This window comes from Vidua chalybeata, chromosome Z (genome assembly GCF_026979565.1).
Source record: "Vidua chalybeata isolate OUT-0048 chromosome Z, bVidCha1 merged haplotype, whole genome shotgun sequence".
Taxonomy (NCBI): Eukaryota; Metazoa; Chordata; class Aves; order Passeriformes; family Viduidae; genus Vidua; species Vidua chalybeata.
This window is the reverse complement of record NC_071570.1, coordinates 834,586-851,533: the sequence shown is the minus strand read 5'-3', so window position 1 is coordinate 851,533 and position 16,948 is coordinate 834,586. Positions and strand designations below refer to the sequence as shown.

General features: G+C 50.5%; 1 protein-coding gene across 2 annotated transcripts in view; it reads left to right on the top strand.

Annotated features, from left to right (window-relative positions):
• Positions 1 to 245: 245 nt before the first annotated feature.
• Positions 246 to 16,948, top strand: part of ME2 (malic enzyme 2) — a 37,515-nt gene continuing 20,812 nt past the window's right edge. For both annotated transcript variants that reach the window (XR_008428552.1, XM_053931904.1), the window contains exons 1-2: positions 246 to 422; positions 7,071 to 7,197. Coding sequence is in view for 1 of the 2 variants with exons in the window: in XM_053931904.1 (XP_053787879.1) it covers positions 7,090 to 7,197 (108 nt within the window). In the remaining variant the exon portion in view is untranslated. The remainder of the gene's footprint in view (positions 423 to 7,070; positions 7,198 to 16,948) is intronic.

Below are 16,948 nucleotides of genomic sequence, written 5' to 3'. Positions count from 1 at the left end.
ACACTCCCGTTCCCATCCCCCGTTCCCATCCCCCATTCCCATCCCCTCACACGCCCGTCCCCAGTCCCGCCCCTCGCCCCGCCCCTCAGCGCTGATTGGCTGTCTCGCCAGTCCAATTAGCCTGCGACGGATCCCTCCTCGCCGCGCCTATCCCGCTTTCCCCTCTGCGGGGGCGGGATAAAACGTTCATTGGCCAAACGCCACCGTCGCCTGCGAGCTTCCTTCTCTTCTATTGGCTGCGTCAGATGTCAGTCACGGCCAACACCCGCCTCCCGGGGTGTCCCTCCCTGGCGCCTCGGTGTTGGCTCCATTCAGTGGCGGGTTCTGCGGTGGACGCAGCTCCGGCGGGCGGGCGCTGCTCTCGCTCTGTAGGAACAGGTCCTCGGCCGGCATCGCTCAGCGGGCAGCAGCCGCAGGAGGAGGTAGATCCCGTTCTGGTAACAATTATACAACTGCGGCGGCGCACCACAGGCCCCTCTCTCTTTATAAACCCGTGTTTACGGGCCGTTCTGAGGGGCTGGAGGCCGCCCGGGCGCGGGGAGGGGATGGAGCCCGCCCGGGATGCTCCGTGTCCCCGGCCCGGCCCCGCGGGGAGGTAGTGCCGAAGCAGCAGCACGGCGGTGCGAGGCCCCGAGGCTCGGCCTGCGGCGGAGGCAGCCCTGGGCCCTGCGGCAGGTGCGGAGGTGCCCGCGAGGAGCCGGGGGAAGCAGCCCCGGCTGCGCCCGTGCGTGTTTACCCCTGTCAGAACGGTGACGAATGGAGCTGCCAGCCCGCCGGGAGCTGCCCGAGGCCGCGGGCAGCGCCCACCCAGCGGGCCCGGCCGCTCCCGCGGCCCCCCCCCCCCCGTGCCGGGCCCGACCTGCCCTGAACTTCCCCGTGGCCCTGGAGAGTGAAAGTTGGGAAGGAGCGGAGCAGCTGGCGCGGCCTTGGAGCAGGAAGCGCCGCCCGGTACTTGAGAGTTACTGTTCGGGTTTGGCCTCCTGGCTGCTCGTTCGACGAAGCGGCCGTGGCTGACACGCCGCCGTCGCTGGCTCCACGCTCCGCTAAAAAATACCGACTAAGGGGTGTTGTCTGAGCCACCCGGGGTGTTGTGTCATGGCAAGAATCTCGTAATTAACAGGAGGAAAACCAAACCAAACTTACAGCACATTGATAAAGGGTTGGTGAAAACGGACATGTGGCGTCCAAGCAAGATCAGCACCACCAAATGTCGATTATTTGGCGCCTTTGTGTTGGTAATTCCAAAAAGCAGTGAACATCAAAGGGAGGTTTTCTATGTACCTGTAATTCACATGTGGGCAAATGAAAGAGCTGGGCAGAATGCGCAGCTCTGCCGGTGGCCCGTGTGTGTGCAGCCAGCAGAGTCTAATGCCTTATTAGACGCTATGAGATCTGTAGAAATTTAACCTGAGCCTGTATTTTAGAAGAAACTGTGTGTTACAGTCACAGGAGGGAAGTTCTGCTAATCCTGTGCGTTGCCTTGTGAATCAGCAGCTTGAGTGCAGGCAAGATTGGAGCCTTTTGCTCTGCAAACTAAGACAGAAGCTGTCAAAGCGCGTGGTTGAGTGAGTACTGATTGAATGCTCATCTTTACCAGTGGTGCCAGCACCTTCCCTGCAGCCGAAGCAGCACTGTGGTGCACGGATAGGTTCTCAGGTTTTCCTGTAATTTAAGTGGGGTATTTCTTTTTAAAGCCCCGGCCAGTGCCCGCCGAGGTTTGTAAGAGGCTGGCAGGCGTTCGCTTCACCTGCACCTAGCTGCCAGCAGCTCGGCTTCTCTGCGCTCAGTGCTGAGCTGCTTTCCCAGGAAGAACTCCCATTTGTAAGTGCAGCAGTTGTTGGGAACATCCTTGTCCACCCCTCAACCTGCATCCCCAAAAAAATCTGTGCTTCTGGGTTGAGCAGCTCCAGCACAGGGGCGTGCCACTTCTCCAGAGCATGAGTACCTTTCTGCTTATTCCTGGGCTATTTCTGAGGGCTTTTAGGATAAGGTCTTTGTCCTTGCCTTTACCACCAGTAGCCCTCCTAGTTACACAAATTAAAATAAATCAAGAATTTCAGTACGTTTTGTCAGACTTGGCCGAAAATACTGCTGCTGCGGTTTCCACAGCAAAAGATAATGGACTTCCTGGTTCTTAAGAATCAGATTATTTAGGTCAGTAAACGTATAAAAACACAGCTCTCTGATGTTGTCTGCTACCAGCCAAGACTCCAATACCAAACAATTCAGCCCTGCTTTCTGCTCGTGCTGCAAGACGTCTGATAGTACTGTGAATTGCACTAAATGACAAATACTCTTTTTAGGGAAGTGTTCTGAAATCATTCTCCCCTGAGTTCGCCTAAGTGTGCTTTGTTCAGTGAATGTTTCCAGCCTCAAGTGGTGAACCTGCTTGCTCTGCCTAAGTGCTCCACACCTAACTTTTCTTCCTGTTGAACTGGCTGCCTCAGAATGAAAGGGAAGAAAAGTAATTCCAATATGCTAAAGATCTGCTTCCAAAATAACCCGCCTGCCTCTGCCAAGCACTTCATTAGTAATTTCTGCCCATGACTGTTCCTCTTAATCTGCAGATCTCAAGGTGCCTTAGAAATGTCCTTTAAAGTGGTGGCCCGGGACTTTGCTGGAGGGAACCTGAAATAGTTTTGCCACTGTTTCCTGCTGACTTTGCTCAGCAGTAGCATCTGGCCAGCTCAGGGAGCCGGAGGTGCCGAGCTGCTGTGCAGAACCACGTCCCCCCCCCACCCTCGGCCCTCTGCTCCTTCCTCCTGGGATGCTCTGTTCTGGAACAAAAGTGGCTCCTTGGCCTGCTGAAGGGTGGTGGGTGCAGGGAGAGCTGCTTTCTTTAGGTGGAAGTCTCGTGGGGAGACACACTTACAGCCCGTGCTTGCCTAATGTAATAATTTTAGACTGCTTTATCGTTACTGAAGTGATGAAGCCAGCTAGTGTGTGCCTGGTTTGTGTCATGCTTGGGTGGGCCAAGCTGGGCTGTTTATTACTGAAAAAAAAAAAAAAAAAAAGAGAATAAAGTGCATGGTGCATCCGCTGCAGACCTGGGGTGGTGCAGGCTCACAGAGGGATGGCTGTGGGGGGCACAGGAGACAATGTCTATTGGCTTAGAAATGATTGAGGCCTAAAAGATTGGAAATTCTGTGGGGCCTCCATGGCCTTGAGTTAATGATTTCAAGCTTGTCAATACAAAAAAGCTCCTCAACACAGGTCAGTTTCTGTACACGGAAGAAAGGCTGGAACAAATCACTGACACGGGATTTCAGGGATTTTCATTTGTGTTTCCCCACCCTTCAAACTGAAGGCAGACTGCAGAGTCATGCAGCACGGGTTGCTGTGCAGGGACAGACACTCCTTGGCACTGAGGGGAGACCCACAGGTCAGGCAGCCTGGGCAGTAATTGAAGCTGGCCTTGCTTTAATTGACTCTGAGCTTCCCGACTCTCTGGCCAGCCCAGTTCTGCCTTTTAAGAGCGTGATGAACCTTTCCCTTGAAAGTAGGTTTTGCCATTTAACAAATCCATAATTGGAGCGGCAGAACATTTGCTCCCAGATAAGGGCGCTTGTGCATGTTGGTAATTAGTTTGACCCGGGCAGATGCCTCCTGATAAGGCACAGCAGGGAGCTGTCCTCCGGTGTGCTGCAGGACTTAATCCCCTTAACTTGTGACACAGCAACTCAAAAGTTCCCGGCTGTGCTGGACTCAGTCTGGAGGTGCTCCACAGTCTTGGTGTAGGTCTCACCATTGTCAAGCACTGAGGGGAGAGCAGAGATCCTGGTTGTGCTGACACGTGTGCGGGCAGGAATTTATTCCTCATTCAATTCTGCTGCTTTCTTCCTAATTCCTCCTCACAGGACGTTGCACAGCCTCGGTCCTCCGTGTGTGTTTTCACATCGTAGCAGGTGCTGCTCTTTCCCCCAGTTCACATCCCTCCCCCATGGAGCTGCTGCCAGGGCTGGAGCCCCTCTGCTCTGGAGCCAGCCTGGCAGAGCTGGGGCTGTTCAGCTGCACAAGAGAAGGCTCCAGGGAGAGCTCAGAGCCCCTGCCAGGGCCTCAAGGGGCTCCAGGAGAGCTGCACAGGGACTGGGGACAAGGCCTGCAGGGACAGCACACAGGCAATGGCTTCCACTGCCAGAGGGCAGGCACAGGTGGGATATTGGGAACTGGGAATTGCTGGCTGGGAGGGTGGGCAGGCCCTGGCCCAGGGTGCCCAGAGCAGCTGTGGCTGCCCCTGCATCCCTGGAAGTGTCCCAGGCCAGGCTGGATGGGGCTGGAGCAGCCTGGGACAGTGGAAGGTATCCCTGCCCATGGCAGGGGGTGGAAGTGGATGGGCTTTGAGGTCTCTTCCCATCCAAACCACTTCGGGATTCTCTGTCAGCCTCTACTGCCAAAATGATCTCTCCTGTTTTTTATGGTTTCACTGCCACCCTCTCAAGCCTGGCCTCTCCAGAAAACCATCACAAACCATGTTAAAGCCTCCCCAAAGAGCTGCACAATCCAGCCCCTCCATCTCCTTGAAACCAGGTGGTGGCTCGGGGACCTTTTGGGGGCCTTTCCCCCACACCTGTTCTTGTGGCTCCCCAGCAAAAGTGAGCTGCAGAGCGTGAGGCTTCGTGTTCCTTTGTCCTTCCCCACGAGTCCAGGGGACAAGGCTGGTGGCCAGCAGAGCTGGGGTGGGTCACAGAGGGCCACGGGCGTGCTGGCAGCCCTGCAGAGCAGTATGGACAGGCATGGGGAGGGATTTCCTGCTTCGTGGGGTCAGGGCAGGTCGTGTTAAGGTGGGTTTTGGAGGCAAACCCTTGCCAAACCACATTCAGAAGTCTGTGACAACAGGAGTTGGAGGAGGTGGGCAGGATAGGAGAGGAAACAGAAACGGGGAACAATGAGAAGCGCAGGGGAGGGAGGGCTCAGGGCTGAGTGACCAGTCAGGTTTTGTGATGGATATAAATTAACTGGGATAATATCTCTTGGATCTAAACAGAGGGCTCAGTGGAAAATGAAACTTGATTCTCCCCCTTTATGAATCTGAGATACCTCCATCAAGAGAATAATTTTAGGTGCTGGTGTGACACCTCGGAGAGGAGCAAGTCTCACCTCTCACACATCAGGGAAGAAAGCAAGATTTGCATCGCCTCTGAAAAGTCTTTTCCCCTCTGCCTCATTGATTAGAGTTAATTGATCAAGTTCAGGTGAATCTCGGCCGCACTCTTGTTTGGTTCTTAAATGCTCATTAATTGCACCCGAGTAATTTAAATTTAATTAGAGTTTGGTAGGGTGTGGTGCTTGTTGTACCTTTTAATTCCTTGTTTAAGGTATTTGCTGGTGACAGGCTGGCGCCACGGTGGCACCAGGCTGACGGGACTCTGGGATGGGGCTTGCTGTGACGCTGGAGTCACAGACCGTTTTTGGGCTCCCCGGCACGGGGAGATGGACCTGCCCCCCGCGTGGCGCTGCCGAACGAGCAACCAGATCTAAAACCAGTTGAAACTGAATTTGGCGATCCTGAAGGCAGCACAAAATTAATGTGTTTTTGCAGCACAGCATTGATTTCCCTAGTCTGATCCTGATTTCCTGAGTGCTGGCAGCCCAGCTGGGCTCACTCCACCGCTAGCAGGTTTGGGGAGGAACGAGCACGTTCCAGGCAACATTTGTTTTGTGCTGCTGGCAAGGCTTCCTCCCGTGCCTCCCGTCCCACTCCACACAGCAAATTTATGGTCTTTACCCCAAAACAAACCAACACAGGGGGTTTGAGTGGGACTTTCGTCATTCACAGGCCTAAAAAAGCAAGTAAAGCTTGAGAAGAAGGGATGCTTCTGGATGCAGAGCAGCTTCCCTCTACGCTTCATAGTGGGAAGAAGAGATACTTGGTCATATCTGATGGTGAAAAATGTTAAATGTTGGCGTATTTTTTTAATGCTTGGAAAGATTTTCATGAAAATCCTCAGACTGTAACCTGTAAGACCAGTCTGCCATCTTAAAAGCTGATTATGTGCAAATTTGATTATAGAAAGGTCTTAAGTATTCAGGCGATATTTAAGATAATGAGGTTTTGTTCCTTAATTCAATTTTGTCTCCCATCTGGAAGAAATTAAAAATCCAAGCCATGCATCATTTCATTCCTTAAAAATGTCTCATGCCCTGCTTTACTGTCCCTGCCTGTCTGGGCTGTGAGTGTGTAGCTGGGCTGGGGGGTGACGGGTCCCCTCTCCTGGTCCCCTGCTGTCCTGGCCGGCGTGTCCCCTCCCCGTGTCACCACACAGACCACGGTCCTGGTGAGGTCCTGCTGTGCTTCCCGTGGTCTCTCTGTCTTGGAGAAATAATCTCTGGGAGATGAGTCCAGTGCACATTCCCTGCTGGTCCTGCCATATACAAGCACGTGATAAATGGTATTTTCTTCTGCAAAGAGCTTGTGATCAGTAATGGAGTAAAATGAGTTCAAGAGTTGTTAACACCTGTCAGGATCAGAACTTGAGTTATACTAACAACCTTCAATTCTTTTAGGGAAACATCCTTTATTTTAAAGGATATATTCTCTCTGAAAATAAATTTTCTGTTATTAAAGTTTGGAATTGTAAAAATCTAAGCCTGAAACCACAGTTCAGTGGAGGTTTTGGCCATTTTAATTCCATGTTTTGTTGTAGCAGAGTTTTAATACGCTGGCAGACACAGTTTCTCTCCTGTGTTGTCCAGGCCCAGAGATTTCATTGTTGGAGAGCTCCAGAGGATCTCAGTGGGGATTTTGTGGCTGCACCTGCCCAGGCTGCCCTGTCCTGGCTGGCATTTGTGCCGCTGCCCATTCCGTGGGTCACCATGGGCAGCTAAAATCCCTGCTGCCATTTCTGCTCTGCCAGGATGGCGTGAGGCAGCACCGTGCTCTCAGCATTCCAAACCCTTCCTTCCTTTTCCCCCTCCTGGCTGCCGCAAGGCGCTTTTGTGTTGTCGCTTTATGGTGTTACAAGGAGTCTCACGCTGCCTGTTGCTTCCCTGTGGCAGCAGACGGCCCGCGGGTGTGGCCACGGGCCCTGCTGGCTCTGTCAGGTGCCTGAGTGCTGCCTTTGCCTTGCCAGGTGCTCCGGAGGAGGGAGGATGCTGTCCCGACTGCGCGCGGCCGTGGCGCCCTGCGCGATGGCGCGGCACAGCCTGCACACCAAGGAGAAGGGCAAGCCGCTCATGCTGAACCCGCGCACCAACAAGGTGGGTGTGTGTCCTGTTCTTCTGGTGTGTGTGTCCTGTTCTGCTGGTGTGTGTGTCCTGTCCTGCTGGTGTGTGTGTCCTGTTCTTCTGGTGTGTGTGTCCTGTTCTGCTGGTGTGTGTGTCCTGTCCTGCTGGTGTGTGTGTCCTGTTCTTCTGGTGTGTGTGTCCTGTCCTGCTGGTGTGTGTGTCCTGTCCTGCTGGTGTGTGTGTCCTGTCCTGCTGGTGTGTGTGTCCTGTCCTGCTGGTGTGTCTGTCCTGTCCTGCTGGTGTGTGTGTCCTGTTCTTCTGGTGTGTGTGTCTGTCCTGCTGGTGTGTGTGTCCTGTTCTTCTGGTGTGTGTGTCCTGTCCTGCTGGTGTGTGTGTCCTGTTCTTCTGGTGTGTGTGTCCTGTCCTGCTGGTGTGTCTGTCCTGTCCTGCTGGTGTGTGTGTCCTGTTCTTCTGGTGTGTGTGTCTGTCCTGCTGGTGTGTGTCCTGTTCTTCTGGTGTGTGTGTCCTGTCTGGCTCGTGTGTGTGTCCTGTCTGGCTCGTGTGTGTGTCCTGTCCTGCTGGTGTGTGTGTCCTGTCTGGCTGGTGTGTGTGTCCTGTCCAGCTGAGAGTCCCATCACCTTGTCCTGGGGATGCAGCCTGAGCAGGGTGCCGAGGCAGGGAGCAGTTCCTGCCGCTGCAGAGCGAGGGCTGCTGGTGGCACCTGCTGCTGCTGCGGCCATCCCGGCCGCTCCGGCCATCCTGGCTGCTGTCCTCATGGCCGGTGCTGCCCCGGGCACAGGAGGGGCTGCTGGCACTGCCTGGCACTGGCTGCAGGAGGGGCTGGCTGAGCCAAGGGAGAGCTTTAGCAGGAACAGGGTCTGATGTCAGAGTTTGCAAAAGTTAACTCTGAATTCGGGCCCGCTAACCATAGGAAGTGTTAGCCTCTCTGTCCTAGCCCTGGCCCTCTCCTGGGGCACTGGGAACTGGGGCTGAGCCACATCACCTAAGAAACATCCCTCTGCAGAGTCTGAAAGAGCATCTAAAAATAAACCTTGGTGGGAGCTAACTGGGAGGTAGAGATATCATGTTAATTCCGTGCTTTGAGGCAGACTTACAAGAAAGTAGCATTTTGTTCCCTTCACACAACTATTCCTGTTTCCACAAGCCCATCCTCAGCCTCTTTTTTTCTTTTTTCCACTGGAGTTGTAGTGGCCTTCGGGAATCTTGAAGCTTATAATATGTAAGTTAAAACTGGTAAGAAATCAGGTGAGGGCTTTTGGTGGCTGATCCAAGATGTCTCAAGTGGTCAAGAAAGGTGGCAAATCTGCCTGTCTCTTGCAGGGCATTTCCTGAGCAGTGGGGCTGGGTTATTTTACCCTTCCCTTTCCCCCTGGACAGTAGAGTGCAAGATGCCTCAGTGCTGCATGAATCCAGGCTGCCTAAAAAGAGGGAGAGAGAACTGTGGAAGGTAGAGACTGGCTGACTGCAGAAGTGAAATTGAGATTGCTGTGTCAGGGAAGGAGAAAAGAGTAGATGGCTGTGATTTGTCAAGATCAGATTGTCTCAAGACTTTCTGAGCTCTAAAGACTTTGACATGCCAGTGGAAATTACTTCAACCCCTGTAAGCTTTTCCAAATGCTGATTATTCAATAGCATTCAGAAACGAGAACAATAGGTCATTTCTTACTGTTTTCCTAGTGGTAATGTCCTTCCATTTTTTTGGTTTTTTTAACCATGGAATTCTCAGCTGGACTGAGCACAATGCAATTTTGTTTCTTGAGGAATAGAAGGGAGTCGGGAGCTTCTGGTTAATGGCAATTGATTTTTTGAATTTTTTAATGCCTCCAACAAGTTACCCTGGTGAGAGGGAAGCCCATTCTGCATTAGTTTGTCTCTGCTGTATCAGCCTGTCCTTCCTGCTGACGCCTGTTGGAATGGATCAGAAAGCTCACTGAGTGATACTGCTGGATGCCGTATCTGTATGGAAATGCATTTTGGATATTCAGCAAAGGCATAAATGATTTATTAAACACACCGAGTACTTTGCCCCTTGTGCCTCACGTGTGCATATATATATATATTATCTATGTACAGAAACAGATAAAGGGTGTTATTTCTTGCTGTCAGCTTGTTGAGGTTATCACGTTTTACTTGATTACATTTCATTTTTACATCCTCTCTCAAGTCTGCGCAGCAGTTGGTTTCCCCTAAGGCACGTGTCCCAAAAACAAGAGCTGCAGAAGGACAGCATCAGGGGCAGGATCCAGCCCTTGCTCTTGTGCAAACTAATGTGTTGCTCTTTGCCACTAGAGTAGGTTTTCCTGTTAACAATTGTTTTTCTTTTCTCGCCCACCCTTGGCTGCGTGTTGCAGGTGGACACGGCAGCTGCCACCAGCTGGTTTGGGTTTTTGTGTTTGAAGGCAGGATTTGAGGTGTTAATTGTCAGGGTGGCTCCAAGAGGCAGTGAGCTCTCTGGGCCACCTCAGTGCTGCAGCCAGCAGCTGCAGAGCCTGCTGCAACTGTTGTGGCATCCTCCTCTGCTCAGAGCGCTCTGTGATGTGTGACTCCTGCTCCCTGACAGGGCTTCCAGTGCAGGTAATTGGCTTCAGGACATTCTGTTCTGCTGGAGGTCCCTGCTGGGCCCAGGCGGCATTTTAAACTTGCTTAGAGCAGTGCTAGGACAACCTCAGTGGTTTAGTGCTGGAAGTTAAATCCTTACTGATAGGGTAAGGATTTGTTGGGGCAGGGTTTGTTATTCCAGCACGGAACAGGTGATGCACGAGGACAAGATCCCTGACTGGTGATGTCTGTTCTGCCACGTGGAGTGCCATCAGAGTGTTCTTGTCTCCACTGGGAATACATGACCTGTAATTTTATCCGTGTGTTTGTTTTCTGTGGCTTGCAGAAAATTTGTGACTGAATAGTTGGTGACGCCTCTTGTGCTTTAGTTGGTTATTTTAGTTGGTTATTTTTGGTATTCTTGAGAAGGGTGTGATTGTGTTATGTACTGTGGATTCCATTACCCCGTTTTCTGCGACTCTGTTCCTCAGGATTGTTAGGTTATCACAGAATCCCGGAATCCCTGAGGTTGGAAAAGCCCTCCCAGCCTCCCAAGCTGTCACCCGATCCCCACCTTGTCACGCAGCCCAGAGCTCTCAGTGCCACGTCCAGGCCTTCCTTGGACACCTCCAGGGATGGGCACTCCAGCACCTCCCTGGGCAGTTCCAGTTCCTGACCTCCCTTTCCATGGGGAAATCCCTTCTGATGTCCAAAAACTCCTCCTGCACTGACAGTGCCTCTCAAAATTTTGGCTTCAGTGGGTATCTTTAGGATTTATATTGCCATTTTTAAATGGCAGTAGATATGTGCATGGAAATAGGTGATAAATGTGAAAGAAACATTCCCTGGTGGCAGGTTAATAATCCCAGACTGATCCTGAGGAGTTTTACCAGTGTCATATCATTCATACAGGTGGTCATCTTCTTATATTTTGCTCATGGTTTTATGTGTTCATTCACAGCTTTTTCAACCCAATTTCTTTTCATGCACGGCTTCCAGAAGACTTCCAGAAACCGTGATAAATTCACCTTTGCGTAAAGAGATTATTTTCTTAGCAGACTTGTACATCACCTCACTGACTTGTGGGAAATACCCAGCAGAACATTTCCGATTCAGAATAAAAAATAAACAGAAAAAACCCAACCAAAGTCAAAGCTATTTTGACAAAATAAATGGGATAGCACAAGAGAGTGTAAAGAAAGGATTGTATGAGCTTGAAGATGTAAAAGCAGATGCTCCCTTTCCTCTGCCCATTCTCACCATGCTGGATTTGACACATTTCATTTATTTTAATACATTTTAGATTTAGAGCCAGCTGGGTTGAGCAGCCAGGGCATGGAACACACAGTGCCCCTGTGCCTTCCTGGGGAAACCAGGATAACCAGGATGTGGGGAGGGAATGCACGTGGTGATCTTTGCTAAGGAGTGCAGTGCTTGAAGCGTTGCTGTCAGTTTGTGATCAGTCAGGAGGAAAGACCCGAGAAGGCAGGAGAATGACAGAAAATGTGCACACACCCCCAGCCCAAAAATCCCACTGCAGCTCTGTGTCCTGCCCAGGTGGTTTGGAGGGATTCCTGGATGGAGCTGGCGTGGCCACACACCTGCAGGTTTTTATCAGCTTCCCCGAGATCTGCGTGCTTTCAGAAGGAGTTACATGTGGGCACGTGGAGCTGTTTAATCGGTAACCAGGTGCCAAAGGTGGTGGGAGGGTATCAAACCTCCTTTACCTTGGACCAGGTGTTCTGCTCAGCACCTCTGGGCTGGGGGGTGGGGGATGGAGGAAGGGCACTGCCTGGGGGTGTTTATTGTGGGACTAATCCCTTCAGGAGAGCAGGAGCAGCCGCATCTGCTCAGCTGGAAAAATAGTTTAAAGAGATGTCCCCGGGGATGCCATTGCAATCATGGGGCTCACAACTTGGTGGTGTCCGTGGAAAATGTACCCAGGAGAGCCTGGGCCACTTCCTTGGCAGGGAGTGGAGGCTTTCTGCTCCTGCCTTTTCCCCTCTTCTGCTTCCAGCTGCTCCACATCATCAGCAAGTCCCAGGGAGCCAGCTGCGGGCTGGCTGAGCGTGGGTCAGCAGCCAGAGTGGCGGAGTGCTCCACCTCGCAGAGGGGTCCAGGAGCTGGTGGCGTCTCTGCCTGCAGAGAGAGAGGGAGGTGTTCAAAGGGCTGGAGACCTGAGGGGATCCGGGTTATGTCACAGTGCCTTGCCCCGCTGTGTCAGCCACACCCGCCAGGGTACACACTGTGCTGCTCTGGGAGAATAAAGGGACAGAATCCAGTTTAAAAATGAAGGAGGAAAGAAATCAAGAGAGATTTTCTGTTCTCATAAACTTTTATTCTCTGGCAGAGATAGCAAAGACACCTTTGATTCTTATGAATGAACTTTATTAATTTCCCGTGGAGGCATCTTGTGCAATAGTGAACTTTGTGTTTACCCCAAGGGAGCAAAGTCAAGACGAGCAGCCCATGATCCAACATAAAATCTACTTTATTTTCAAGATGTTTATGATGCTGCTTCAAAGGCTGTGCTCCACTGCTGAATCTGTTCTAACAATTACTAGGAGTTACAAGGAAACCATTTTTTAAATCTCACGAGTAACTGATTTTCCAAACAGTGGCGTGTCTGTATATAAACTGTATGTACATCTTTGCCAGGAGCCTGGATGGGGTTTTTGCTGTATATGAGAGCATTTATGTTTGGTTAGAAGTACACTCTCATATATATGGCTGCAAGACGGCGGGCGGGGAAGACTTACCGCCACTACTACTTCTCTGCTTGGAAACCTCTCAGAATTACTTACTCAGTGGTGCTATAAAAATCCTGCTTGCAGCATCCAGGCTGCTCCATGCAAGGCAGGCAGCTAGAATTTGTGTGTGCTGGTATTTATAGCGGCACGGGCTTTGTGTGATGGAGCCCAGTTGCTGCGAAGTCCCAGTGCCAGAGTTTGTGGGTTGAAGTTCATGGTTGTTCAGTGTGAGCTTTCTAAACTAAAATAGCATCAACATTTCACTCCGGTAGCATTTTTTCATTCCCCCTCCCAGCAGCAGGTTGTTTTTGTGGCAGTGAATTTGTCCGTGGAGTGTTAATTAATTAATTAATTAATTAATTAATCTGTGGGCTTTGAGGTGTGCTGGGCTCCCTCCTGGACGCGCTCCCTGCTTTGTCTTTGCTGCCCTGGAGGTGACCCCTGCTTGTTCTGAGCTGACAAGAGGATTAAGGAGGCTGATGGCAGTGAAAGTCAGCACACAGCACCTGGGGAAAAGGACACCCGGCCTGCAAACACAGATCCCAGACTGCAGCAGTACTTTAGCACTGAATCCCAGGGAAAGCTGGGGGACTTTGGGCCTTAGGGGCGGCTTTGCTGCGCCTTTGAGCAATCAGCGGTGCCGGCTGCGTGGGCTGAGTGCCCCTGGTGTCCCGGGGCTGGCCATGTCACTCGTGTCCCGTGTCTGGCTGTGTCCCTCATGTCCCGTGTCTGGCTGTGTCCCTCGTGTCCTGTGTCTGGCTGTTTCCCTCATGTCCTGTGTCTGGCTGTGTCCCTCATGTCCCGTGTCTGGCTGTGTCCCTGATGTCCCGTGTCTGGCTGTGTCCCTCATGTCCCGTGTCTGGCTGTGTCCCTCATGTCCCGTGTCTGGCTGTGTCCCTGATGTCCCAGGGCTGGCTGTGTCCCTCATGTCCCGTGTCTGGCTGTGTCCCTCATGTCCCGTGTCTGGCTGTGTCCCTCATGTCCTGTGTCTGGCTGTGTCCCTCATGTCCCGTGTCTGGCTGTGTCCCTCGTGTCCTGTGTCTGGCTGTGTCCCTGATGTCCCGTGTCTGGCTGTGTCCCTGATGTCCCGTGTCTGGCTGTGTCCCTCATGTCCCGTGTCTGGCTGTGTCCCTGATGTCCCAGGGCTGGCTGTGTCCCTCATGTCCCGTGTCTGGCTGTGTCCCTGATGTCCCAGGGCTGGCTGTGTCCCTCATGTCCCGTGTCTGGCTGTGTCCCTGATGTCCCAGGGCTGGCTGTGTCCCTCATGTCCCGTGTCTGGCTGTGTCCCTGATGTCCCAGGGCTGGCTGTGTCCCTCATGTCCCGTGTCTGGCTGTGTCCCTGATGTCCCAGGGCTGGCTGTGTCCCTCATGTCCCGTGTCTGGCTGTGTCCCTGATGTCCCAGGGCTGGCTGTGTCCCTCATGTCCCGTGTCTGGCTGTGTCCCTCATGTCCCAGGGCTGGCTGTGGTCACGGCCAGCTGGAAGGGTGCTGGGTGTGTGATACTGCAGCTCCATCCTGGGAGATACTGCATGGGCCATCCCAAGTCCACATCCGAATCCAAATCCAAAACAAGCTCATGGTCATGGACAAAATACTGCAAGTGTTAGAAGGACTCAGGGGTTTTTATCCTGCTGCTCTGGACTAAACTTGTTCTGTTCCAGTTGGAGCAAGGACTGAATTTCTGTGTGAAGGCTGATGTCATTCTGATTGCTGATTTAGGCCTAGGCAGAAATTAAAGCGTCTTTGAATATGGTAAGTTGTAATTGTCATGTAAATCACCAGCTGAAAGTACTTAGTGTCACTTAAAAATTCATCCTCTTTGATGGTATTGTAACTCCGGAGACACTGAGCAGCCAGGTTCCCTACAGACAGGAAAGAGTGTGAATAAACTGAACAAGGATGGGTCTCTCTTCTGCTTGGAGCTAAGCTCAGGGCTCCTGGGCATTATTGGGGGCACAGGTTCCACTCTACAGGGAAGTTGGGAAAAGCCACGTTCCGGTGTCATGCTAACAGAAATTATAAATCTGGTAGTCGTGGTTTTTACAGGACCTGAGGCTTTCTGGAGGGGAGGATTTAGATTTTGGTAGTGAGGTGTTTACAGGTTTTTACAGGACCTGAGGCTTTCTGGAGGGGAGGATTTAGGTTTTGGTAGTGAGGTGTTTACAGGTTTTTACAGGACCTGAGGCTTTCTGGAGGGGAGGATTTAGGATTTGGTAGTGAGGTGTTTACAGGTTTTTATAGGACCTGAGGCTTTCTGGAGGGGAGGATTTAGGTTTTGGTAGTGAGGTGTTTACAGGTTTTTACAGGACCTGAGGCTTTCTGGAGGGAAGGATTTAGGTTTTGGTAGTGAGGTGTTTACAGGTTTTTATAGGACCTGAGGCTTTCTGGAGGGGAGGATTTAGGTTTTGGTAGTGAGGTGTTTACAGGTTTTTATAGGACCTGAGGCTTTCTGGAGGGGAGGATTTAGGTTTTGGTAGTGAGGTGTTTACAGGTTTTTATAGGACCTGAGGCTTTCTGGAGGGGAGGATTTAGGTTTTGGTAGTGAGGTGTTTACAGGTTTTTATAGGACCTGAGGCTTTCTGGAGGGGAGGATTTAGGTTTTGGTAGTGAGGTGTTTACAGGTTTTTACAGGACCTGAGGCTTTCTGGAGGGGAGGATTTAGGTTTTGGTAGTGAGGTGTTTACAGGTTTTTACAGGACCTGAGGCTTTCTGGAGGGGAGGATTTAGGATTTGGTAGTGAGGTGTTCCTCTCGGGTGTGGCACCACCGAGGGGACCCTGGCCTTCCTTCCCCAGGCTGTAAACTCCAGTGGCCGTGCTGACCAGAGACTCAACTTCTTCCTCCCTTCCTCCTCTTCTTCCTCTCGACACTGTCAGTATTTTGGCACCGTTTTTGTTGCTGTGGTGTCTAGAGTAACAGTCAACATGCTGCAAATATTTGCCATCTGTGCTCGGCCTTGGGGCCTCAGCCACTCACACTGCAAGCAGTTTGTGTTGGGAGAGGGCTGCTTTTGGAAGGATTTAACTGCATTTAGAGGTATTAAACTGCTGATGGCAGCAAGCCCAGGGGTGCTGGGGAAAAGGGAAGTTAGCTGAGAGGAGCTTGTGCGGAGCATGCATTTCTGCCCAAAGAGAATTAATATTTCTTGTGAAGTATGCAGAAGTGGAATTAACCCTTTGCAACACAGGAAGAGCCTCTGTGGCACCCGGAGCGTGTTTCCATGGGTTCTTCTCTCGTGTCAGTTTCTCTCTGTTTATGTGGTTGTGTTCTTTGTGGAAATGTTGGATTATTCAGATCAGTGTTTGGGAAAAAGTACCACTAAAGTGGCTGAAGTGACTGTTGCACCCCACCAAAAAAAAAAAAAAAAAAAAAAAAAAAGATAAAATAAAATAAAGAAGCCAGCAGCACGGTTAAAAACTTGAAGAATGAACTGTCATCTGAAATGTATTTGTATTTAGTATTGGAAGAATACTAGGGAATAGCAATTAGATGGGGAAAGAAAACAGTGGTTTGCAAGTGACTCCTGACTTGTTTTAGAAAAACTCTGCTGTCCTAGTAGTAAAAGGTTAAATTGAAATCAGTATTTAGAGTCAAATCTATTACATGAAAGGTTGGCAGACATGAAAATAAATACAGAGAAAAACAGATTCGTTTTAGGGCTGAGTACTTGGAGTTTTCTGTAAGAGGGCAAAACAGTGAAGTTTTTTGGTTTGGGTTGTTTTTTTCTTGCTTTCTAGCTCTTCAAGTATTTTATTACTGTAGAATCAGTACAGAAAAGCAGGTGGACTGCTTTAGTCAATGTCATTAAAACAACCGATATTAAATGTGACCTAAATAGGAAAGAGAAAACCAGTAATTATTTTAATAATGGGATTTTTTTCTCTAAGGAGTATTGTTTAGAAACTATCCAGGTATGATGAATTACACTACAACTGGACTCTTTTCAGAAATTATTGTTAATGGGTATTGTTAATGCGTTCTACAAATACCTGTGAAGAGTCTGTTCTCACACAAGCCGAGGTGAAAATATTTGTATTCTAATCTGAATTAATGCCTTTACTGTCAAGTGGAAAAGTACTGATTTTTTTTTTTTCTTGCCAGTTGAGGAGTTGAACATGGATGATCCTTGTGGGTCCCTTCCACAAAGATCATCTGATTCTGTGACCTTTCTGATGGCAGGAGGAATTTGGAGTGCAATTACAAGGCATAAGGCAAACCTTAGAAAGCTTTTTTTTTTTTTTTTTTTCACTTGGCAGTAAGAATCTGAAGGCTGAGAGACAGTTCAGTTGAGTATTTAATTAACAATAAATTTAAACTGTGTCCACCCTCTCTCCACTCTCCATCTCCCAAATGGAGAAGAGGGGGAAGTTTTTGCAGTTGAGCTCCTCTAATTTGCCACCAATGAGACTTTTTGGTAGTAGACAAATGGATTAGATCCGTCCCTAAGTGAAAATTAAAGTATTTGGGTTGAACTGT